Source organism: Strix aluco, chromosome 3 (assembly GCF_031877795.1).
Source record: "Strix aluco isolate bStrAlu1 chromosome 3, bStrAlu1.hap1, whole genome shotgun sequence".
Lineage (NCBI taxonomy): Eukaryota > Metazoa > Chordata > Aves > Strigiformes > Strigidae > Strix > Strix aluco.
Genome location: NC_133933.1, coordinates 55399378 through 55424039, shown reverse-complemented (window position 1 = coordinate 55424039; position 24662 = coordinate 55399378). Strand labels below are relative to the sequence as shown.

Below are 24662 nucleotides of genomic sequence, written 5' to 3'. Positions count from 1 at the left end.
AGCAAAACAGGTTATACATATGAAATGCAAGTAGTCTTTGACATTCTGAGATATAGGTTTTGTTTAATCAAATTAACTACCAGAAAGATTATTCCACATTTGTAAAAGTGTAATAGTGATCTTCAACTCAATCTATTATTCCAGTGAAAAGTACGTATTATAGAACTATCCATAGCATTACATAAACCAAAACAGAACACCAAGATGACAACAGCAAAAGAAAGAAACCCAAAATCACAGCATGAGATTATCAAAATATCAAAGAAGACAATTCCCAAAGTATTTTTCCTTTGGTCACTAAACTGGCACCATTATTTTCTAATCTGAATTCATTCAGGGAAATTCTGAACAAGTTTATTCTCATTTTGCTTCCTCAAGGTTATTTTCATAACAAGGAGAAATAGAAATATTTACGCAAAAAGCAAAGATTACCAACACATTGAAAAAAAGTGCAACATAAAGGAGTCATTGGTCATCCAGATAGCTAAAACTTTTACCCAGGCTCCCATTCTCCCTTAACTTGATTACTGCTGTATGAATCATATTTCACTGTCAAAGCCCTTCGCAACCTGTCTCTACTACCACCTTCATCTCTCATTCACTACAGAAATGTTGATCTGCCAATGTTAACTATCTAGAGCCCATCTTCTACATTTTTAAAACAGTTTGGGGCCTTCTCTCATCTTTTTCGTTCTTTGAGAGATAACTTCCTGAAAAAAAATCCATGAAGCTGCCCCAAAATCTTCCTGCAAATTTTTTCTTTATTTTTTCTGTAATACCTATTGAAAACTCAAGAACAGGTTTTCAGGAAATTAACATTATCACCAATGTTGTTGACTAAGAAATAGCTTGGCCAATTCAACTGCAAGTTGTCACTTCCCTTGCACCAAAACTGGTTCTCAGCTGATCCAATGGTAATCACACATAGGGTATTAAATGAAAACAAAACAAAAGCCTCCCATGCCCCTAAGTAAGTGGGGTTTCTGACAACCCAGGTCACTTAAGTAGCTCACTCTGGAGTCAAATGAATATCAATGTCAGCTCAAGGAACATACAGCTGGGTAGAAAGGGGGAAGGGAGGGCACCAAAAAGTTCTCCTTCAGGTGGCAATCAGCTGCACTACACACCACCACTGTTCATACGTGACTCGGTAATTTAAAAGAGTTAAGCAATGAAACAGGGTTAAGGGATGTCCCTTTAGTTACACCCACATAACTTCCGCGTCACCACACTGTGAACCAGCCTAGGGAATTGACCCAGATTAAAAAGAAACTATGTCTTCTGGATTATTTTCTGACTTCACAGTGTGCCTGAACAGATGGTTGCTCTGCTGCAACTGAAAGATTAAGCGTGCTGGTGTAAGGACAGGAATGAGTAGCGTACAGCAAGAAAAGCCGCAATACCTAAAGGCAGCACTGCTGTAGCATAACTTTTAATATGAAAGCAAAGCCTCATACTAATCCATGTTTTGAGTGTACACATTAACCTTCAGCCATCTCCTATGTTATACCTACAGTATTTAGTACAGGTATGGAGGGTTTTTGTTCTGTATTTATAAAACTCCCGAGTACTGCAGTGCTACAATTAAAATGCTTAAATGCCTGGAACAATTCCTTATGAAACATATATGTTGAATCTTCAATTTGTTGTTGCCTTTTTTCCTCCAACACATAAACCAGAAGCATTGGAAGGAGCTGTTTATCAACAGTGCACTTTGCTGAGCAATGGGTTTTTTTTTCCTTGTTTCAAAATATATTTCCATAGTCTAATTTTAGTCTAAATTGTTGGGGTTTTTTGGGGGAAAAGTAGTTGGGGAACCAGCTATATACCAAATTTCCGCTGATTTATTTTGCCTTTTAATTAAACCTTTAAGAAGCCTACTTAATCCTGCCATCTCAAAAGGAAAAAAAAAAAAACAAACCCAAAGAAAAAAAAGGGAACATTACTGAAGTTACAGAACTGCTAGCTTCCCATGGTAAGAAAAATATAAAATATCAAATAACATTAGACCATGCTAGCCTTGTCTCTTCTTCCAAATTTTAACACAAGTATTTACTGATTTCAATAGTACTTGCTTGACATAACCAGTGAAACAGTAAATTTGATCAGTTTTTATTTATAAAATGGCAACATTATTGTGACAAGGTACCAACATAAAAACTATATGCTGCTAAACAGCTGCAAAAAGGGTTACCTGCTGTTTATGATAGTCTGTGACTAGCTCTTGAAGTCACATTCCCTGTTACAATCTTTAACTTCTCTACCACAGGACAGAAATTAGCAGTGCTGCATCTAATTATAGAGCTGTAATTTTTGGTACTGAAAAACTTCTCTTATCAAATTAACTTAGGCACACAAGCCTCTGAGAAGTTTTTGTCCAGCTCTTGTCAACCCACAAAGACTATCTTGTATCACCTTCAAAATAACACCAGTGTATTACACTTTCTGACCAATCTGTCTTCCTGACACTGACACCAACAGGGAAGAAGTGTGAACGTAAAATTGGAATGCCAGGAGGTCAGCTGATGTCTTTCCATGCCTACTTGAAAATAAGCAGTGCTCAGCTTGATTAAATCCTCATATTTAGGTGATCACCTTTATTTTATCCTTTCAAGCAAATAAATAAAATCCAAACAGACCATAAGCCCTATTGTTATTACCTATATTTTTTCTTTCTGAAGTAAATTACCTCTAATAATTTTCTGTAATTGCTAATTAAAAAACTTTACTGAAAATTAATCCATGAATAGTTAATTAAGTCAACCAAAAAGTATTTAATATGTAAAATCTTCATTACAAAATATGTTATCAATTCCATTAGTTCCTCATTTACAAGAACAACTATGCTCTGTTTCTAAGCACATATTTAAATACAACCCTCTCCCCATTTCCTCATGTCTTTTACTCCATGACTACATCATTAGTTAAGACTGATTTCTATCTCCCCTTTTAGTGGCAGAAAACAATTGACCTTAAAATTATCATCAATAACCATTCTAAAATAACAAGAAGAAGTTCTATGTAATCTAGCTGCAAACTCATTGCAGAATACATTTCATAAATAATTCAAGCCCCGTTCTATATTCTTTATGCGTCCTCACAAAAGCTCACATTTCGACAGAGCACTACCAACAGCTCCTTGTGAAGCAGTGGAACTATGACACTAGCGATAACAGACAAGCACAGTGCAATGCATCCACATGGACATTGTATTGAGTTTATTTATCAGACCTTACAGAGTTCAGCCAGTTTAAAAAAAAAAAATCAGTTTAAAATTGTATAACACTGTCATACAGATACACCCGTATTTAAAACAAAAATAAAAAAAAGACCTAACATTTTTCTGCTCTGACCAAGGTAGAAGAATGCAGTCTAGTATTTTACCAATGTCACCTGTACTGAAAACACTAAGAAAACATTACCTTTCAAATACTGAAATAGATAAAAAAGTTTTAAGAATCTGTGAAACAAAATTGTGAAAACTTCTGGACAAAAGGCTGAGCAAATGATTGTTTTTTCCAACAGAACATAATTTCCAACTTTCTGCCAAATCTAAATGTCAAATTTAAAGCATCACATTAATACCACAAGTACCAGTCTTAACCTTCAAATGATAATCTAAATGTAGGTCTTTGACCCTAACATAAAGCTAGTGCTGCATAAAACTTGTGCTCTCTATGCACAACTCCGGTGGGTTTCTGCTGCTATCTGAAAATCTAAGCATACCCTGCCTGGGGCTACTCTCTGTATGTTAAGTCAAAAATACGATACGGTTAAGTTGTTTGAGAACTTACATGCACGTCAGTATAGTTGAAAAAAAGACACGTTAAAACAATTGAAACATAAGGCAAAAGTGTGCAAGTATTCATACCTTATCAATTCTGGCACAGGCACCTTGGAGCCACTACTATGATAGAATTTAGAGTAAGTAATCAAATTATTTTCTGCCAAAAACTCAGGTTTGGTTAAGATTTTGATCAAGATTTTTGCTTGGTTTTTGACCACATGACAGCATAAGGTCTAGGCACCACCACAGCTACTGTCGTCTAGGGTACCCAACTGCTGGAGGCTGCAAAACAGCCCTAGTGAGGTTGATCTCAATCACTGCCTGCTTTGTGTCCAAGCAACAGAACTGTTGATCAGGGAAAAATCCACTGCAAGGAGTCTCCAGCAGACCCTACCCCCCCATCAGCCACAAACCCTGAAAATGTGCTCTCAATGCACCTGACCAACCCAGCATTACAAGACAGAGAGAGCAGGCGGGGGCAATTCCCGTTAGTGCTCATCAGGCTGATCCCTTTCTAAATTTCACTACCTACACTGCTGAAAAGCTTTGAACTAGCTGCAACAGTTAGGCATTTCTTTCCACTGTGCTTCCATTGAAGCACAACGAAGCCACTAAGAAAATGTGAATGCAGAAAAAAAGGGGGGCTAAGAAGAAAAGTGACAGACACAATTCTGGAAATGTGACATGAAGTGTCATAATCTCAAGGTAAATGGCAGTATAGAAGTTGTCCACAGAAATGCTTTCATCTACAGTAAACCCCTTTGAGAACTGACTGGCAGAAGACAATGAAGTACGACACAGGTCCTTCAAGCAGCGGATATTTAGATCACGTAACTTGCATCGCTGTTACAAATATGGAAAGCAGCATGAATTTGGCTCCCCAATAGTCAGTAACTTATGCAAGGATTTCTATCTTGCCTCAGTCAGAATATATACATATAGCATTCTCTAGTCAAAATGAAAAATGCTAATTTAAACACTCCTTCAGTTATATAATTATTTTTCATTAATAAAATTATTTCTATAGAGAAGTTTCCTGAAGTCCTTAACTGAACGGCCCATCAGCAAATAGTATAAATAAATTGTAACTTTAAAAAAAAAACAATATATGCATTAAGTGAAAGGACTGATGAGGTATCATTCTGGCAACTTCACTTAAGAATGAAGCACATTTTAGAGAACAATCTTCTAAAAGCAATTCTAAAAGCGAGAGTCGCCTTTACCATTTACCTTGATAAATACTTTTAAAGATACAACCAAGAAGTAAAATTCCAGAAGCACTCATGAACTCAGTGCAATGCCATGCAAGCTGCCATGGACTTCCCAGATAAATTTGTCCATGGAATTTCTACACAAATGGACTGTTACATAATTAACTTGCTGTTAAGATACTCTAAATGCAGATGTCACACAGATAAAAATACACAGTTACATATTTTGAAGGCCTCCCTTAAGATATAACCTCTTACTAAAAATAAGCATATAGTATTTTTTTTTTCAGATTATATGTTAGCACTCAGAAATTCATTTATAAGCAAATCTTTCTCCACAAATCTCTGTTCAGTCAACAAAAACTAACAAGGCAGGAGAACGTAGTAACAAGCAGGATGGGAAGTCATATGAAGACTATTAAAAGCCAGTGATACAAGTCAATTGTCTAACCTCTTCTGGAACAACAGATGCTATGGAAAAAAGTATCTTCCTCAGCAAAGTGTCAAAAAACTTCATGGTGGGGAAAAAAATGAGTTCCATGAAGAACTACGAGCATGGCCAAACACTTAGAGGAAGATGGAGTAAAAAGAGGTTCATCTATTTCACGGGACAAAAACATAATAGAGAGAGAATAAGAAAGAATAATAAAAAATAGCAATTCTAACATGTTAATCAGGTTTGTTGTCCCTATTCCGCATCACAAGAACAAAGGGACATGAAAACAAAGAGATAGGAAATTAAAAATCAATAGAAATTAATTGTCATGTGTTGCACAATTACATTGTAGAATCCCTTGCCACAAGAACTCATGAGCATTTCCACAGATATGAAACTAAAACATTTTGGAAAACATACCGTGTGCTTCATAGGATAATACTGTAAACACTCAGGACAAAAAATTGGGCATGGATTACACAAATTATTTCACCCTTCCCCTCCTGCCCCAAATTTTGCCATGGTATTTTTAGCTAATAAGTGTTTGTACAGAAAGAAGGAAATAGGACTAGGTCTCTACATCATATACTTTGAAGACTATTCTTGTATTTTAAGGGGGGGGGAAGGGGGGGGTGCGTATTCTTTGGGTTTTTTTCACTAAAATCACAGGTTGCAGCTTCAATCATTTACGGTTGCAAATCATGTAAAGCTGTGTTTATAGACTTGCAACTAATTGGGATGCACATTTCATAATCAATATTCACAAACATTTCTGTCTGCCACAGTGAAAACAAAATTATAATTCCTCAGTCATATAAACGTTATCTTCATGAGCAGTAAGTAAACATTTAGATTTCAGTGTGAGGGCTAGAGGCATTCAACTCTGTAACCACATGGGCAGTCCCTTATGTACACTCAACTTTTCTAATGCATTCAAAAATAAACACACATTGCAGTTCTGTAAACGTATGTATTTTATATACTATAGCAAAACATCAAATCAGCAAAGGAAATAACATTGCAAGATGAAAGGTAGTAGAACACCTGACCCTCTGTGCTTTCCTTAAACCAAGCCTTTACTTTGAAATATTCTCTGCTACACAAGGAAAAAAAAATAGTCCAAATGACAAAACCCAGTAAGTTAGGTCCCACAACTAGGAAGAGACCATTTGCATAAATATTTATACAGACTGAAAATACCACACAAATAACTGCTTTGAACTTTCTTTTTAGCTTTTGCAAAGCTGCAAGAAAAAGAACATTACATAAATACACACGTTCACGTACTGCTAATAAGTTATGTCTAGTTGAAAGACCCACAGGATTCTTGGGCACTTTTCAGATGTTTATTTTAAAAACGATGAATATTTTGAAAACAAACTGCATGCTTTTCAACTTGCTCAGGTCTTACATAGACAGCAAATATGACACCTACACTGACGATGAAACAGCAAGCCTAAGAAAGGCAAGGAATTGTCAAAAAACAAGTGCATCCACTACATTTTATAGCTTTTACTTTAAGGAATTCACAAAATTGAGAAAGCGAAAGCAAGGTGAAATGTGTAATGAGAGGCAAGGATTACAAAACAGAGCCTGTAATTCGTGGGACACCCCCGGTGTGGATTCATTTTACAAATAACAGAACAAAACCCGCTGCTGAAACAACCAATTCACGTATCGAACCAGCATTAAATGGGTACGGGAGACAACTCAAGAACCAGATGACCAAACTCCCAACATGATTAGGCCTAAGTTGCTTCTATTTCAGATCGCTGCCAGTGTGTACCATGCCTGACCAGTAACATGTAATAACGCAGCAACATTTTGGCAAGGCCAAATAAAGTTCACAAATTACACGAACCTTGCCCAACAGTATTTATGATCGATATACTGAGGGGAAATAAAAAAATAATGTAAAAGTGACCTCAATCACAAGCCCTAGGCAGGCCGTCGGTGGGTCACCCCGCACCAGAGCGGTAAAGGAGGGCACTGACCCCTCGGCACTGCGACCCCGAGCCCTCGGCACGGCCCCACCAGGCACACGCAGTGATTTAACCAGAGTCGTAGCACCGAGGGCACAGCCCGCCCGGCGCCCCCGGAACAGCGGCCAGGGGAGCCGCGCAGTGCCGGCTCGTTCCTGCAGGGACCCGCCACCACCCGCAGCGGGGTCCGCGGCTCCCCACCCCGCCGAGGCACAAGGGGAGGCGGCGCGGGCGGGCCGAGAGGAGCCGAGCCAGCCCACGCCGCCCCCCGGGGCCGGTGCGCCAGTGGCGGCGGCAGCAGCAGAGGGGCGGGCAGGAAAGGGCGGATCTGCATCCGGGCGCGCTCACTCACCGATCATGGCGGCGGCGGGGCAGGGGAAGAGGAGGAGGGGGAGGGAGGAGCGCGCGCACCCGTCCCGGCCTCAGGCACCGCTCGAGCGCTCCCAGGCAGCCCTGAGCGCCGCGGGACCGCGGGCCGGCCAGTGCGAGCGGCGGGGCCGACTGGTGGCGGAATGCGCATGCGCGGGGGGTGGTATTGTGAGGCCCTCTGGGTAACGTAGTTCTCGCCTCTTCACACCGCCCAGCTCTCCTCTCGTGACCGCCTCCCCCGGCTCCCCGTGTTCATCGCTCTCCGTTAACGGCCGTCGCGCAGCGTGGCGCCTGCCGGGGTTTCGGTGTTCCTGCCGCCGGCGGGTCTGTGGTTAAACCCCCGCGCACGTGACCCCGCCGGCAAGGCGGCGGGTTGTTGACGGGTTGCCTAGCGACGGGCGCCAGGCCGGGGACGCGTGCTGAGGCCGCCCCGCGCCGCCCCCAACGGCCCCGCTCTGAGGGACCCCCCGGGCGGCGCAGGGGGTGAGGCGGGGCGAGCGGCGGCGGGGGAACGGCCCCGGGGGGAGCGGAAGGGCTGGGGACGGAGGAGGGGGAGCGGGAGGAGGCGGGGGGGGCGAGCTGGGATGCAGAAGGCGGCCGGGGGGTGCGAGGGACGAGGAGGGGCAGGCGAGAAGGCCAGTCGGGGGCAGGGAAGGCGCGGGAGGGGGCTGTGGGAAGGGAGCAGAGGTAGACCTGCTGCGTTTTCCAACTTACTGGGGGCGGGCGGTGATGTTTGTTTGTTTTTTCCAGTCTGTGTTTTGCTGCTTGTCCATGGCGGGCGCTGGTGGGGAGATGGTAGTGGAGAAAGCGGGCTCAAGCCCGTCAAAGCCCGCAGGTCACAGGTGCCCCCAGCAGCAGGAGCCACTGGGGCACGTGAAGAAAAGGAAGCAGCAGGTCTCCGACGGATTCACTGTTAAAGCCATGATGAAAAACACTGTGGTACGTTTGCTGCTAGTATAGAGGTGATGTTCATTAATTTACTCTCCCGTGTCCAGGAAACAGCGAGTTAGAGCGGGGGATGAAGCAGGAAGGTGTGCGAGTTGCTAAAACTTTATCTGGAGTTTGCTGGTTGCTGAAATTGCCTTCAGGCTTTAGGGAGGTGTTATCACAAGGTAACTGTGCCTGCGGAAATTGCAGTGCTTCGACTCCAAGTGTATTGCTTTGGTGCCACAATATTTCTGTGTTGTTTTGTATTGGCAATGCACGTTCTATTAACCTGTCAGCCTGTAGAATTGTGTGCAAGGCTTACCACCTCACATTTATCAAAATGCTGTCAAATGATACCGTAGTATTATTTGGAAGTGTTTTTATATACTGGCACAGTGTGGTGTAAATTTCATGTGAATGTCCCATAAGATGGCAAAGACCTGGAAAATACATTCATTTTTAAAATAAGCGTGAAAAATAATAAAAAGCTTCCACACAGTATAGGAGAATACTAAACTGAAAACAAACATTAGTTCTCCAACTCGTAGTTCAAAGACAAAGAGGAGTTGAGGCAGCAAACTTCAATTTCGGTAACAGTCCCCATTGCTAACAAATTTAGAGGTATGCAAGTGAAAATACTAGGATAAAGGTCTTTCAAATTGCTTTATATTCTTTTATTTGTCTACTTATGTCAGATTTTATTAACAAATGGTTCAGCTGGTACAGCATGCAACTGTTCAACATGTAAGTGACATGTAAGTGCATGAGCTAATATGAGCACACATCTGTGCTTCAACTCCTGAATTGTGTTTTTCTTTATTTCGACACTGTTCAAGGTGTTAGCAAAGTTTTGTGTTCTTGAGGTTTTTTTAATTCTATATATTCTTCTGAGAACAGTTAGGAAATATATTTCCCTTGTTTTGCTGAAAGCAAAAAAAAGCTCCTGGAGCAGCCTCTCTGGACTTGTTATCTATAAGAGCATTCTCTTAAAAATGCAAACGAGTCCATCTTTAAACAAATTTTAACTGAAGGAGAAATTGTGTACATTAAAAACTTTCTCATTATTAGTAAAACTAAAACATGTTTCACCTTAGTGGGAAAAATACAAGACGAAAACAACCAAAAAACCCCTTTGTTTTAAAGATTGTTTTGGTTGTTTGGTTTTAGTTTTAGAGATGTGTGGAATAGACTATAACACTTCAGCGAGTTTAAGGATTAATTTTTAAAAGACCTTTCCTCTTCTCTGGACAAAATTCAAGTCATGGATATTTGCACATATTCGTTTACATCTTGATAGGTAAAGACACTTGATTTTGTCTAGACACATCAGCAGTTTCATTGGAGTTTGAGAAATATATATTTAATTTTTAAAAAGGAGCTTTGACCTGTGAACATAACTAGCTATGAGTTTAATCAGATTTTAAGTTCTTAAATATTTGTAGTTTTAACTTTTATGGCTGCAATTCTAACTTACTGAACGTTAACAGAATGTTAAATCATGTGGTACTGTCATTAAGCAACACCAAACAAGTAAATCTGCCTTTGAAGCTACTCATTGAATCATAGAAATGATGGGGTTTTTGGCATGGACCTCTGGAGATCATCTAACCCAGCTTCCCATTTGAAGTGAGCCTGTCACTAGCACTCAGTCGGGTCAGTCATGGGTTTCCCTAGCTAAGCTGTGAAACCCTCCAACATTAGAGATTCCCTGACCTTCCTGGGCAACCTGTTTCATTGCTGCCCTGCCTGCCTGCCCCCCTGCCTGCCCCCTTGGCGCCCTGTCGTAGGTAGGGTGGACAGGGGTCTGACCCCTCCATAGGTTCTGCTCGTAACTGGATAGGAAGCAGTGAAACTGGTAGAGGTCCTGGAAGATTCCTAGTGCCAGGGCTTTATTTTGCAAAAGCTCCGAGTGAGAACAGGCAGCCACTGGAATAATTTCCAGTCAGTGTGCAAAAAGTCAGGATAGAGTAAGGTATCTCACTGCCACTCTGTCTGTGCAGAAGTGGGTGTCCCTTTGTTTTTTTCCAACAACTGGTTAAATGGAGCTTCAGATTTATTAAGTACTCACTTGTCAGAGGTTGACATCATCGATGAAGTTCTCATGGAAGGCTTAGGAGTTGACTGGAGGGTTGAAAGCACAGCAGGCAAGTATAGTTAAGACATGGTAATTCTTTTTGTTAACAGCATGACCAGGCACAGGGTTGTCAGCGACGTGTTCAGCATCTCCAGGTCAAACAACTAGGTACAGATTAATAGCCTTTGGTGGAAGCATGCAGCAAGTCCTAAACTCTTAGCATAGAGTCTAACAGATTACCATTATGCATATATGACTGTAAATAGTGTAGTAAACGTTTCAGAATTCTTTGATGGTGCTAGTGGAAAGAACATTTCACTAATCCATTTTTCATGAAAGTTGCGGGGTAAAGTTTTCATCCCAAGTCTGCTTTCATAGCCAGCAGTAGGTACAGAAATTAAGTACATACAATATTCAAGACTTTTCTCAGGTCTGCTAAATCTAAAATTTACTTATTGAAATACATTACTTAATAAATATTCACCAAAAAAAAATGTTACTGAACTGAAGAAAGTATTTTGGTTTATGTTATTTCAAAACTGTAAATTCATATAGCAGTTTAGATTAAGAGCAAGATCCAATAAAGGTCTTCTACACTAACAAGCTGGATACCATGATACATTTTAATTGTTTTGTCCTCCAAGTGGAATCAAGAATGCCATGTTATGTGCTCATACTTCGCATGTACTGTGTGTGTAGAATTAGGAATGTCATTAAAAATTAATATACAGACTAGCAAGTAGAAAAGTGTCTGTACATGAATGTGGACAGCAGGAAGATACCTCTGTTCACTTCTGATCCTCTCCAAATGGTTATTTTTCCTATTTTCTGCACCTGTACATGAGAGAATAAAGTGTTAGCACCCCCCTTTTCTGTAATAAACTAGTGGTAAAAGCACTTTTTCAAGGAGAGAATTCATTTTATTACTTAAGGGGAACTGTAAAAAGGGAATTCCAGTCTATCTTCCAACTTTTAAAAGACTCCTAACAAGATTACTGAGGTGAAAAAGATCACAGAGGGAAGGTCTCCACGTGTCCTTTAAAAGTGCTGTTACTGTGCTGCAAAGAGTTAGGATCCACAGGGCTAGAAAGTGGCAAGGTAGGAAACTCACTAGACAATATATTTTAGTGCATACATCATTCATGCAGGAGTTTTGGAAGCGTTGGTTTTTGGAATTTCATGTCCATCATTGCTTGTTAGAATGGATCTGATGTTTTGGGAGTTGAATTAGAACTTAAGACATCCCCTCCTGAGTGCTGAGCCAATAAAGCTATGAAAGGATGTTCTTTTTTTTCCTGTTTTTCTTGAACCTTGAATTCCTTACTACAAAGCGGCAGAGCTTCAGCAGGAAAGGAGTTTGTCTCTTCTCTACAGGTCCTCCTTTAGTAACAATATTACCAATTAAGTTGAAGTATCCTTTTGCAGCATTTGAATTTGAACTCCTCTGGCCAGAGTACTGACTTCAGATTTTCTTCCTGGCTTAGTGTGTAAACCAGTAGGTTTTATATAGAAAATATCACTATTACGTCCATCTGTGTTCCATGAAATCAGTCAGAAACTGCTGCTAGTAACAGGCCACATCCAGCCTGTGTGTAAGGAAAAAAGTGAGAATATCTACTAGATGGCCTTAGAAGGGCAGTGATGTTAAGAACTGTTTTGTTCCTGGATTTGAAAAACCAAAGCAGAGCTATTCAACCTGGGAGAGTCTTAGCTATGTGCAGAAGCACAGCTCCCATCTCCTAAAGGAAGTGTAATTGCTTATAAGCAGAAAAAAAAAAAAGTTTAGATTGCAGTTCTGGATTTTCATCCCTCTGTTCCTTATTTAGGAGTCTGCAGTCTGTATTTATTGGAATGAGCTCTCAATCTTTGTTATTTAAACTCCTCTTTCAAGCCATTATCAGTAATGTGTGTTGTGAAGGACTTTCTTACCCTTTACCCTTTGATAATAACTCATAGCAAGAGTTTCATTTTAACCATAATGTGCTTTGTTTACATGCTGAAACTTGTGGTTTGACAGCCTATTTATATTCATCCACACTGTGTAACTAGAAGTACTTTTGTTATTTACTGTATAGCAGTAACAGTTTCTAATCTGATTTTAAGGCTATAGGAAAAGATAGTTTACAAGAAAAAAAATTTACCTTTCTATTATAATAGCTGATTTATTGGAAAAGGCAGCACATTTTGGGGCAAGTAGGTGTCAAGTTAAAGGAATGTTTTGATAAATGTTTATTTGGCAGTAGCACGTCCATCTTGGAGAAACTGCTCCAGTTTAACAATCACAATTTTGCACAATCTGCGAGGATACTTTAGTGAACACTGTGAGTCAATTTAAACTGTCGGTGCTCTAGAAGGCAGTCCTATCTTCTTCCTGATTCAGGCTGTTTATTACTGCTGCCCTTATTGTGCCCACATTTGTACAATGTTGGCTGATCAGGGAACTGATCCTGCTGAAAAGTACTCCAGCCTGTTTAAGCTAAGTGTCGAACTGCAGTCTTTGGGACTGAGGCAACCCTGCTACCAGGAGGCTCCTCTGTCCTGCCCTCCTCCCTGTCCTGACTGCTTCCATCTCTCCTTTTGCATTTACATTGGTGGTTCTTGGAACTACAGAGGAGGTTGGATCAGCTCTAACAGCTGTTAACCTATGCAAGGAGAAGGGGAAACATGAATATGTTGTCAGCACAAGCTTTGTGTTTAGGAATGTCCCTCTTGGCAACATCACGGTCTTAATTAATTTAAAACCAGTTATGAAACTGCATTCTAGCAGAGTAATTCCACAGGCATTTAAAGCAGCTTAAACTTGCACCACGATTGAGGGTGTGCTTTTCATCCCTGGACATTTGTGCAATATAAACTTCTGCATGCAGTGAACTAGACTGGGGTCCTAGTTAAACCTAGATTAAAAGTAGCCCAGCATTTTCTTTGACAGCAGTGCAGACTTGACATACAAGTTCAATAAGAGTATAATCTAATAAAAGTTGCGGCTGCTACAGCCCTGCCTGCTTCTGCTGCATATTTGTACCTCTTCCTTTGTGCCAAAACACAGTCATGCAACTGAATTGATGCGGCACTTCAATTGCATTAGATCCAAATATGAAAAGCTTCAACACAAGGTTTTTATTTCCCCTCATAAAGTCATGTTCCTTTCCAATTCCATGCTTGTTTTTGCTGTAATGACCACATTGATACTATAATGTAAAAACAGAATACACTGGAAAAATACTAATGCATATTTCATATTATGTATTCCAGCTATAACTTACATGGCTTAATCATACTGCTCTTGTTATTTTAAAATACTTTAAAATCAGCCGTTAATTTTTGCAGATGTGAGGAAAGGTTGATATTGTTCATAGTTGCAGTGCTAAGATGATAAGATTTGTTTAATATCCTCAAGCATGAAGAAATCATGCCGTTCCATTTATGAAAATCTTGTTGCACACTTGAATCGCCAATAAATCTCTGTTTTAATAATTAGTCATATGACTTGAAATAGATAATAAGATATCAGCTAGACTCCATTTCATGTTTTTGATTGACATTTCTTGTTGTCTCAAATCACTTCATTTGATTCATGATATTTTACATAGAAAAAGACCTTGGAAGGTTTTAAATTTCATACCTAGAGGATGTAAATGTAAATTGATTTTAAAACATTATGACAGTGATGTTTCAAGACTCCTCTACTAATCAGTTTTTTATGAACTAATGAATAAAATATTCTAAGTGGAGACAATTATGGAGATAGTTGTCAAATTCTGCAATTTCTTGCATTGGAATTAAACTATTTTAAACTTTGCAAACTGAAGCTGATATAAAAGAGCAAATGTCAGACTAATTTTTTTTTAAGTATATGAGAGAAAAGATCTTACATGTTTACAGATTTCATACAAGCTAAAATCCTGCAGTGGTCTGAGTATGTGGGTATCTTCATCTGTTATTTCACTGAATGAAGTGGGCATTTTTTAGTGGTTTGACTGCAAGTGTAGGAATTCAGAACAAAGATTTAGAAAAGGGTTGTTAACAATAGTCTCAGAACAAGATTTTAAGCCATCAACTTGCTGAGTAGGGAATTATCTAAAGTCAGCATGCAGCTGGGCGTGCCTTTAGCTAACCAACAGAAAATGTGAAAGAGATTAGTTAGGACGCATCTGCCATACACTTTGTCAACACCCAGACTCCAGAACAGTTTCCAAAGAACATAGGCAGATATTCTTTCTTTCAACTTGATACCATTCATTCCAGCTAAGGAAAATCCTAGGCTCTAGGTAGGCTTCAGCCTTTATCTTGGTCTTCTCCCTGTTAGTTGACTGACAATGCTGTGGGATACCTGGAGTAAGTTCAGTGAAGAGCCATCTGAAGAGACAGACTTCTGGAGCACATGTTCCATGAGGAGAGGCTGGGGGAACTATTTTTTTCAGCCTGGAGAAAGCTACCAGGGTATCTAATCGTATTAGGTCCTAAGAGACTTGATGGCCCAATAGCTATGAGAAGGCTGTCAGGAAGATAGAGCCAGTTTGTTCACTCTAGTGAATGAAGGGAGGACAGATGTGAGTTGAAACGAGGTGTTCAGGATAGTCAGAAGCTTTTTCACCATGAGGATAGTCAAGCAGTGCATCAGGTTTCCCTGAGTTGTTCAATCTCCTTGGAGGTTTTCAAGACCCAAATGGAAAAAGCCCTGAGCAACCTGGTCTGATCTCAGAGATGATCCTGCCTGGAGAAGGAGTTTGAATTGGAGACTTCTTGAGGTCCTTTTCAACCTGAATTTTCCCATAATTCTACCTCTTCTTCCATAAGACAGTGCTTTGTGGCCACTCCATACCTCTGCTACTACTAAGGTCAGACAAATTAGTGATGATTAAGTGACTTGAACTGGGGGAAGAAAAAGCAAAAAGGCATTTGGGAGTTTTTGTGTTAACAGCTTTGCTGCCTTTCTGAAGATGTGGTTGAAGGGGGTAATAAATACTACAACTGAGAAGATACTATAATTTTCTGATAAGTCAGTCTCCCTTCTGACCCTCAGAAAAACTACATGACACCATATTGTTCTGGTTATAACAGTGAACTGCATCATAAATGTAGGGTTGACTTAATAAACACAACTGAGTAAGCCTGCATCAGTGCTTGGGTAACATCAACACGTGCTTATCAGCTGAGATCCTTACTGCAGCTAACTCTTCTTGTACAGTCTGCTCCAACAAGTATGCAGCAAGTACTGCTGCCAAGTACGCAATGAATGGTGCGAGGAATTGAAGCAGCAGGCCGTGTCTGTAGCTGTCAACCTCTGGATGCTGTCCCCCGTCTCATGGTCTCCCCTTGTCACTGCTATAAGTTAAATGACATTGGAAGCTTTAAGTGGGTGAAGAAGACAGGAGAGGTAGCATACTGGCATTTCTGCTAGAGAAAGTAGTGGGAGAACACTGGGGAAACATGAGAGGAACTAAATGTCACTCATCAGGGTGGGAACCTGGGTGATCACTAACCCAGCATAATTTTTGCTATGGCTGTGCACCCCAAACTTGTACACTGATGTGCTGAGGCCAGGTGTTGCCTTGTTGCAGGCAGAGAGGGCCGGAGTCCATACCAGGGAAATGGAAGTTTTCTTTCTTTTCCTATCTGATACTTCCTGTTAGTATATATGCCTGGTCTACATTTAAGTGAAATGATCTGGTAAGGCTTTGAAGGAATCAGGGAGGTTTTGGTTTTTTCATGAAGTTTTCTTAACCATTTTGAAATGAGAATTACTGCAAAGCCAAAAAATAGTAGCAAACAGTACTCTTGATACATTGATAAAATTTCTGGACAATGTGATAGAAAAAATACTGTGAAAGACTGAGTGGTTCCTCCCAGCAACAGTTGATTCCTTGATATACTTGACATTCATATAAGCAGTTTGGCATAGCTTTTCACTTTGATAGCATAGTTACAAATCTTTTGCTGGAAAAATTACTGTGCTCTGATAGCTTCCTTTCTTAGATAAAATAACTGTCAGGTAAGTTGAAGTTATAAAGGTCTAGTATGCGGTCACAATGTGCTGAAGGCTACATTACAGAAGTCTTGTGTTTAATAGTTATACTCTGACTCAGTGGATACATTACAAATATTATGCTTATTATAGCAGCAGATTTTGGTCTCTGATGGGTGTAAGTAGAGGAGAAGTGTGTAAGTAAAGGAATTCCTCCTGAGAGCAATGTAATTCTAGAATCAGATAGACCTTCTATAGAACTTCAGTCAGGCCTCTTACTTGACAAAACAGGATTCTGATGTAATAATAAAACCTGCCTGAATTATAATAGGATAATAAACACACAGTTTAGCTTTTCATACATTTGTGATAGTATTTTTTAATGTATATTTAACAGTTTGCATGCTTGCGTTTGAAAATAAAATTACTCTTCATCCATGTTTCTGTAAAGGGTGGTGTCAAGATCTTGATAACAAGACAATACAGATTTGATTTCAGTTTGATAATAGAAATATGTGGATAGCGTGTCATGCCTTAATTGAAAGCTGATGTCATTAATATGTTTAGAATCCAGACTAGTTTTGTCTGGGGTTTTTTTGGAATGGAAGAGCTTTTAGCGCTTGTCTGGAGTAAACAATTGCATATGGCGGTAAGTACAAAAGTTTTGCACAATGTGTGACAGTTAAAACATATAAAATATGCCATAGGTGCGCAGTGAAAACTCTTGAATGCCTTGAAGCAAGCATGGCATACTGCTAAGTTCCTGTGTAACAACTATTTGGAGAACAGGTCTTTAAACTTATGTTTTGATGCCTATTTTATTAGTCATAAGCATATTACTGAGATTTTTTTGGTGTGGTTGGTAGGCAATACATAGTATTCTGCACAAAACCCAATGTAAATCCAAATCAAAGGGTACAGTATTTCTTGCCTGTCTCGTGTGCTCAAGACATCCATTGGTTTTGCCCTTATCACATGAACATTTTTATTATTTTTGTCTCACTGTGCATCTCTTTATAATATGAAAGAAATGCTTCTGCATAAGTTGCTTGGACTTGCCCATGTGTTCTTCAAAATATCTGCAAGTCTTCTAAAGTTTAGCAGATCTTTCATTCTTTCCGCAGTAGTTCAGATAGACGGAAATAACAGAAAAGAAATCCTAAGATTTGTCTTAATGACAGCTGTGTTATTAAGCCCATGTTTTATGGAATAAAATATTATTTCCTACATTTTTTATTTTTTTTTTTAATTTAAGGGAACAAGCGAGCAAGCCCCTGTGTAGGAACGTTCCTGTAAGGAAACGTACAAGGGCTTGTGCAAGGAGCAACCCTGCAAGGGAGTTAGGGTGCAAGGACCTGTGCAAGGCTGGGAGCGTACAAGGGCTCATGCAAGGTCACCTGTGCGAGGCTTGTGCATGCCTCCGTGCACACTCCCACTCCTGTGTGCACCCACAAGTGCAGCCACCGCAGCCCCCTTTTTATAATGGTAATTTAGAGGTGTTCTAAAATAGGCAAAAGCTTTGAATTTGTTTCCTTTTATTGTAAGTCTTGTTGCATAAAATTAGGGGAAATACTTTATGATCCAAGTTTTCTGTTTCAAAACTAATCATTGTATATTTATTTAGAAAAGACTGGTGGTCTACTTTAAATCTTTAGTAAAAATAAATTATGCCCTGACTTTTCTTACTGTCCTATTGCTAATGATGTAAAGTGACATTAGTGTTTTGTACTGGCTATCTTCTCAGCTAAAACTATTTAGTCAAAGGTGCATTCATACTTTACTGACATTGGCAGCCAGAATTTGATAAACTTTTTTTCACAGAAGTTGAAAACATACATTCTTACTTCCCAAAGCAGGTCTATTGATCTCTCTTTTTCTGCACTCTCTTATCTACTGCTCCATGCTCACTTTTTCTCTTCCTTTACTTATCCTCCAGATGTGTCATTTTTTCCTGTCAGTGGATTTCTCTTGCAATGATGTTCAACAGGTTGGTTTTTTAGGGGGAAGGCATTTCCACATGGCTAGAAACCTTTTAGAGAATGTACTTATAAAGCTTCTACCCAGATCTTATTAGAATACCCTAGACAATAGTTTTTACTGTAAAAAAATCTCAAAGCAATGAGCTCATACTTTTAAATTGCAGCTTTTTAAGGTATGACTGAAAAAATATTTTTCACAGGAAGTGTACGTGTATTAGCTGATTTTTTTATATCTTTTATACAGTGTTTTACTAACTTATGCCCTTCTAATTTGTGTGCCCTTCATTTATTTTGTCAGGTTTGAGATTAATAGTTTAAGGTCAGAGGAACAATTAATACAACGTGATTTGATCTCCTGCATTATATAGTCTGTCCATTTCAGAAAGTGATTTCTGCATGAAATGTGTAACTTCTAGTTGAGCTAGAAGATACTTTTTTTAGAAAGTAATACAGCCAGAAGGTAAGGGTGGTGTCAGAGAGTAAATTATGCCAATGCTTAACTTAACTAATGCAATACCATTAGAAATTTACATCTAGTCCAGACCTAGATGTAATTGCCAAAAATTAGAATTGCACAGTGTAAATATTATAGACAACCACTTACAGAGAGATACTACCTTTAAAAATCCACAAAAGTAAAATTTTAGCATGCTTCAGACTTCTACTTAAAATCTGTTTGTCATGATTATTTTATGAGCTTCTAGTATGCCTTTGGACATATTTAATATGTATTACAATATTATTATTCAGGACAACAATCAGTATTTGATAGCAGCTGAAGGGTTTTGGTCATCCAATTGTTCATCCGATATGGAGAATTCAGAAAGTGCACTAAAATTGTATAACATACAGCACTTTAATTTAAAAAAGCAAAATAAGTTTGTTTCTATCAGTAGAAATCAGTGAATTACACATTTAAGCTTGTATGGATTTCACAAACTCTTCTGTCTACTGGTATCTGACAAAGAAATCTTTATAACAGAAATGTTAAGTGTGTGTCAAGCATTGACAATACTGTGCCTGCCAATAGAATACAGCATTCAGACCTTTGGATATAAATTTTGTTGAAGAAATTACTGGGTTTTAACAGGATTGCTTCTGTTTGGATTGTTATTTTTCCTTTTACCTGTCACTGATAGAACTGACATTTTTTTCAGCTTAAGTGAGAAAACAAATGGCCCTTTAGTAGCCTTCTTCGTTTATTGTACAATGTTCCATTAGACAGTAATAGCAAAGTATGTGTTGGGGGGATATACTAAAATACATTTGCAGTGGTAATCACTAAATTGTCACTGATAAACTGTTAACTCTAGATTTTTCCTGTTTGATATTCCTTAAGTTGTTCTTTATCAGGTGATCCTTAAGTGGAATTTAGATGATTGCCCATATTTTATCCTATTTATTCTTTTGCTTCAGGCAAGTGGGACACTATGAGCTCTTGTTCTTTTATAATATTAAATGTTCTTAATTTTTACTAGTTTTAAGTTAATACTTTTTTAACATTGATAACAAAAAAGCTTGCCTGATGGCGTGTTTAGCACCAATGTTTAGCCAGCTACATGGCTAAGCACTTCTCAACTTTTAAAATACAAGCAAAATGTTTGTTCTGATTACCAAAACAGTTCCCCTGAAAGCAGCTCTAGCTGAGATATGCATCTGACCTTTTCCGCTTGAAGTCACAGTTTACAGTTCGTACTTTAGAAAGGCTAAATGCACATCAGCAGACTCCTAACTCTTTCCAGTAGACTGGAGGTAGACTCCCTTGTGTTAGAAGTTCTTCTAAAGCCTTAACTCTTGTATTTTTAATTCTCGTGTGGCCTACTGGGCAAAGTTAGTTTTGCAGTTGGATTATCAGGATATTCTGCTGGGAAGTGCAGGTTGTAGACTTGAAATTTTGTGAACCAGAAAGAGAAATGAACAAAGTCACCAACTCCTGAGCTTGTATTCTAACTCATAAATAAATATGCAAAAGATGGTAATATTATTTAAGGGGACCTTCCTGAAAGCAGGTTTTAGTCTTCAAAACATAATTTCATGGTTTACATTTTCAGTAGGCACATACATCACTTTTATGGTCTTGATTCAAGCGACTGAACTCCAAAGAGGAATGGAAATTCACATACACCCCTGTGCTCAGCATCCTGTAGGTATTCAGCATGTCTCCCAGTACTTCGTCTTTTAGAACTGTGGAAGTGTCTCATTCTCTTCACCAACAGTTGAAGGAGCCTGGGTTGAGTCTAGTTTAGGCTCTTTGAATTGCCCTGATGTTGGGGGCTGGTGTCAACTGTCAGGCTGTATTTTTCACTATGGATTTGTATCATGCATAACTCAATGGGATGACAATCTGTGATTAGGTATCTAGAAAATACTATAATGTAAATACTGGTTATTAAGTAGTGGGAGATTTTAAAAAGTTCCACTTACTGTAATATGTTCATTATATAGGGGGATTCTGTAACCCTCTGTAGTGTCTAGTACTGTCTCCTTTAGCCTGTATCTTCAGGTTTCTTTATTCTTTCTTTCTCCAGTCTGTTTCATTATTTTCTTCATCCCTGCCTAACTGACTGCTTTAGATGAACGCTGACTTTACTTCAGGGTCCCACAGACCCACTCTCAGAGACAGAGTAGTTCACAAGATACCCATTGAAGGAGCTATTACGGCGTCTTCTTTTCTTGCAAGTCATAAACTGTCTGATTAAAATGATCATTTTAGATCACATTTTTCCAAAAAAAGGAAATAAGTTGTGTTTTTAAGGGAGACCTTCATAAATACTGTCATGGTTCTTGTGTTTTAAAAACAGAAAAAAAGTACTCTCTAAAGCTGTGCAACATTTGCAGCCAAAACATTGGAAGATTATGCTATTACATGCTATTACATTACATTGCACCAGGTACTTCAGTAAGCATCCAAGCTAACAAAGCCTGATATCCTGCAGGGTTTTTTGTTTTCTGGTTGATTAGTATCAAAATTAAGCTTTTTCCTGCTGATATTTAATAAGGTATTTGGTGCCTAATAGCATGAGAGACAAGCCTCTTCTTTGGAGCACTCTTCTCTGTTCTCTGGTATTTCCAGAAAGCATAAGCAGCATGATACAGAACTTCTTGTAGAATCAGAATATCTGAAGCAGATCCTTTTTGTCACTTCATTAGAATGTAGAAGTTCTTTTCCCATAGTGACAGAGGAGAAACCTCTGACTACCTTTCTGGCTTCCACGTTTAGCCTGTAGGTGTTACTCCACATCACTAAAGGTTAAAGAATCTGTTACTAAGTTTTGTAATTAACCAGTAAGCATATTGTTGTTTATTGGATCCTATTGTTTAACCTCTTGATTTTCATGTACTGGAAACATGAATTTACTGAAAAGATATCGCTTAAGAAACATTTCTCAAACATTTCTAAATGTCTTCTGATAAACATACATTTGTAAACACAGGAAGCTAGTAATCATAGTAACAATTTTAGTTTGCAAAGACACAGTCAAGGTCTGTAACTGCAAAGCTACCAGTAACACTAAACATTCTAATGTATATTGAAGAGTTTATCATAGACACATTTGTGCAGTATTAATGAAAACCAGCCTTGCAATAATAAGTTCTTACAAATAAAATAGAATGAAGTGGTAGATAAAAATAAAAGACATGAAGGAAACAATTGCTTTGTGTATAAACCAAATAGCTGTGTTCACATGTGACTGAGAATAAGACGAAAAGAGTTTTATCAACAGTCATTACTATAAAATATGGTTTTGTAATTTATGTAATCTATATGAGTAAACCTGTGAGATTAAAGTGGTTTTGCTACTTATGTAAGTGAAGAACAATTTATAACATGGAAGTACCACTTCATTTCCCAGCTCTTATGTCCAATGCTGTATGTTGGGAAGAGTAATAAAAGGAATTCTTCCAAGAATAGTCATTTTATGGAAAATTACCATTAGAAAACTTACTTTGTCATAGAGATAAAATGGTATGAATGATAGAGCTAAGACGGTATCATGGGATAATAAATTCTTACTGCATTGATAAAAATCCATTTTGTATTTTTTTTTGAAAAACATTTTTTCAGTGATAGTGAGTGCAGTTAATAGACTTATGGAACATAAATATTTAGTGACAACTTTAATTCATTGTAACGTACTGGATGAAATGTCTTGGTGAAAGCTATGGTAAATTTTATAGGTTTCAAGAAGCCAGAATTTTTGTCCTGGCATAGGAATTTGTATTGAATACTTAATTTAATTTTCTAAAGAGTATTCCATTATTTTTATTTAGTTTTCTGCATAGATTCACATCCTACATTAAAACATTACTTTTTGGTGACTGGATATGCTTTCCATGGGCTACCAAAAGTTGAAAAGAAACTGATAGCTGAGGACTCCAGTTGGCGGCCAGTCACGAGTGGTGTCCCCCAGGGCTCGGTTTTGGGGCCACTCCTGTTTAACATCTTTATTGATGATCTAGACGAGAGGATCGAGTGCACCCTCAGTAAGTTTGAAAATGACACCAAGTTGGGTGGGAGTGTTGATCAGCTCGAGGGTAGGGAGGCTCTGCAGAGAGATCTGGACAGGCTGGAGCGATGGGCTAAGGCCAACTGTATGAGGTTCAATAAGGCCAAATGCCGGGTGCTGCACTTGGGCCACAACAACCCCCAGCAGCGCTACAGGCTTGGGGAGGAGTGGCTGGAGAGCTGCCAGTCAGAGAGGGACCTGGGGGTGTCGATTGACAGCCGGCTGAACACGAGCCAGCAGTGTGCCCAGGTGGCCAAGTAGGCCAATGGCATCCTGGCTTGTATCAGCAATAGCGTGGCCAGCAGGGACAGGGAAGTGATCTTACCCCTGTACTTGGCACTGGTGAGGCTGCACCTTGATTACTGTGTTCAGTTTTGGGCCCCTCACTACAAAAAGGACATTGAATTACTCGAGCGTGTCCAGAGAAGGGCAACAAAGCTGGTGAAGGGTCTGGAGCACATGTCGTACGAGGAGCGGCTGAGGGAACTGGGGTTGTTTAGTCTGGAGAAGAGGAGGCTGAGGGGAGACCTCATCGCCCTCTACAACTACCTGAAAGGAGGTTGCAGAGAGCTGGGGATGAGTCTCTTGAACCAAGTAACAAGCGATAGGACAAGAGGTAATGGCCTCAAGTTGCACCAGGGAAGGTTTAGACTGGATATTAGGAAGTATTTCTTTACCGAATGGGTTGTTAGGTGTTGGAATGGGCTGCCCAGGGAGGTGGTGGAGTCCTGTCCTGGTTTAACCAGGATAGGGTTAAGTTTCCCCAGCAGTGGCGGGGGGAGCTCTAGCCGGGTTATTCAGATACCATGTGGACGTCACATCCTGGCGTGTCACATCCTGGCACGGGAGCGCGGGGCGTGTGGTTTTATACATCTGCTCCTCTCACTCCTGTATTGGTAGATATACTTTGCTCTGTTCATTGTTATCACTGTTATTCTTATTGTTGCTGTTTGTTGTGTTGCTGTTGTTCTGTTGTATTAAACCTGTCCTTATCTCAGTTTCGGGGCTTTGTATTTCACTCCCTTTGTGAGGGAGGGGCAGCAGCCACGTGGTCTCAGACCCTGGCAGGGGCTAAACCATTACAAGTCCCTATCCCTGGAGGTGTTTAAGAGTAGGGTCGACATAGCGCTTAGGGATATGGTGTAGTTGGGAACTGTCAGTGCTAGGTTAACGGTTGGACTAGATGATCTTCAAGGTCCTTTCCAACCTAGATGATTCTGTGATTCTGTGACTTTGACTATGAAGAATATGGAGTATGGAACAAGTATCAATAAGCCTTTTTTTTTTTCCTGCTATAAGCCCTGTATTTATGCGGTTTATTTTTTCAAGAGAGTATAATTTACTGTCTCTGTGCTGCAACCAAAATTACCAAAATTAAGCTATCATAATGTAACTACTTATCCTGAAAAAAAAAAAAATGCTTT

At 39.4% G+C, this 24662-nt stretch overlaps 1 protein-coding gene across 8 annotated transcripts in view; it reads left to right on the top strand.

The window, feature by feature from the left end:
* The first annotated feature begins 7947 nt into the window (after nt 1-7947).
* Nucleotides 7948-24662, top strand: part of PACRG (parkin coregulated) — a 253752-nt gene continuing 237037 nt past the window's right edge. For 5 of the 8 annotated variants that reach the window (XM_074818630.1, XM_074818626.1, XM_074818629.1 and 2 more), the window contains exons 1-2: nt 7974-8268; nt 8536-8724. In XM_074818630.1, the coding sequence (XP_074674731.1) occupies nt 8557-8724 (168 nt within the window). In that variant the 5' untranslated portion in view covers nt 7974-8268; nt 8536-8556. The other 3 variants (XM_074818627.1, XM_074818633.1, XM_074818628.1) reach the window with 3 other exon arrangements.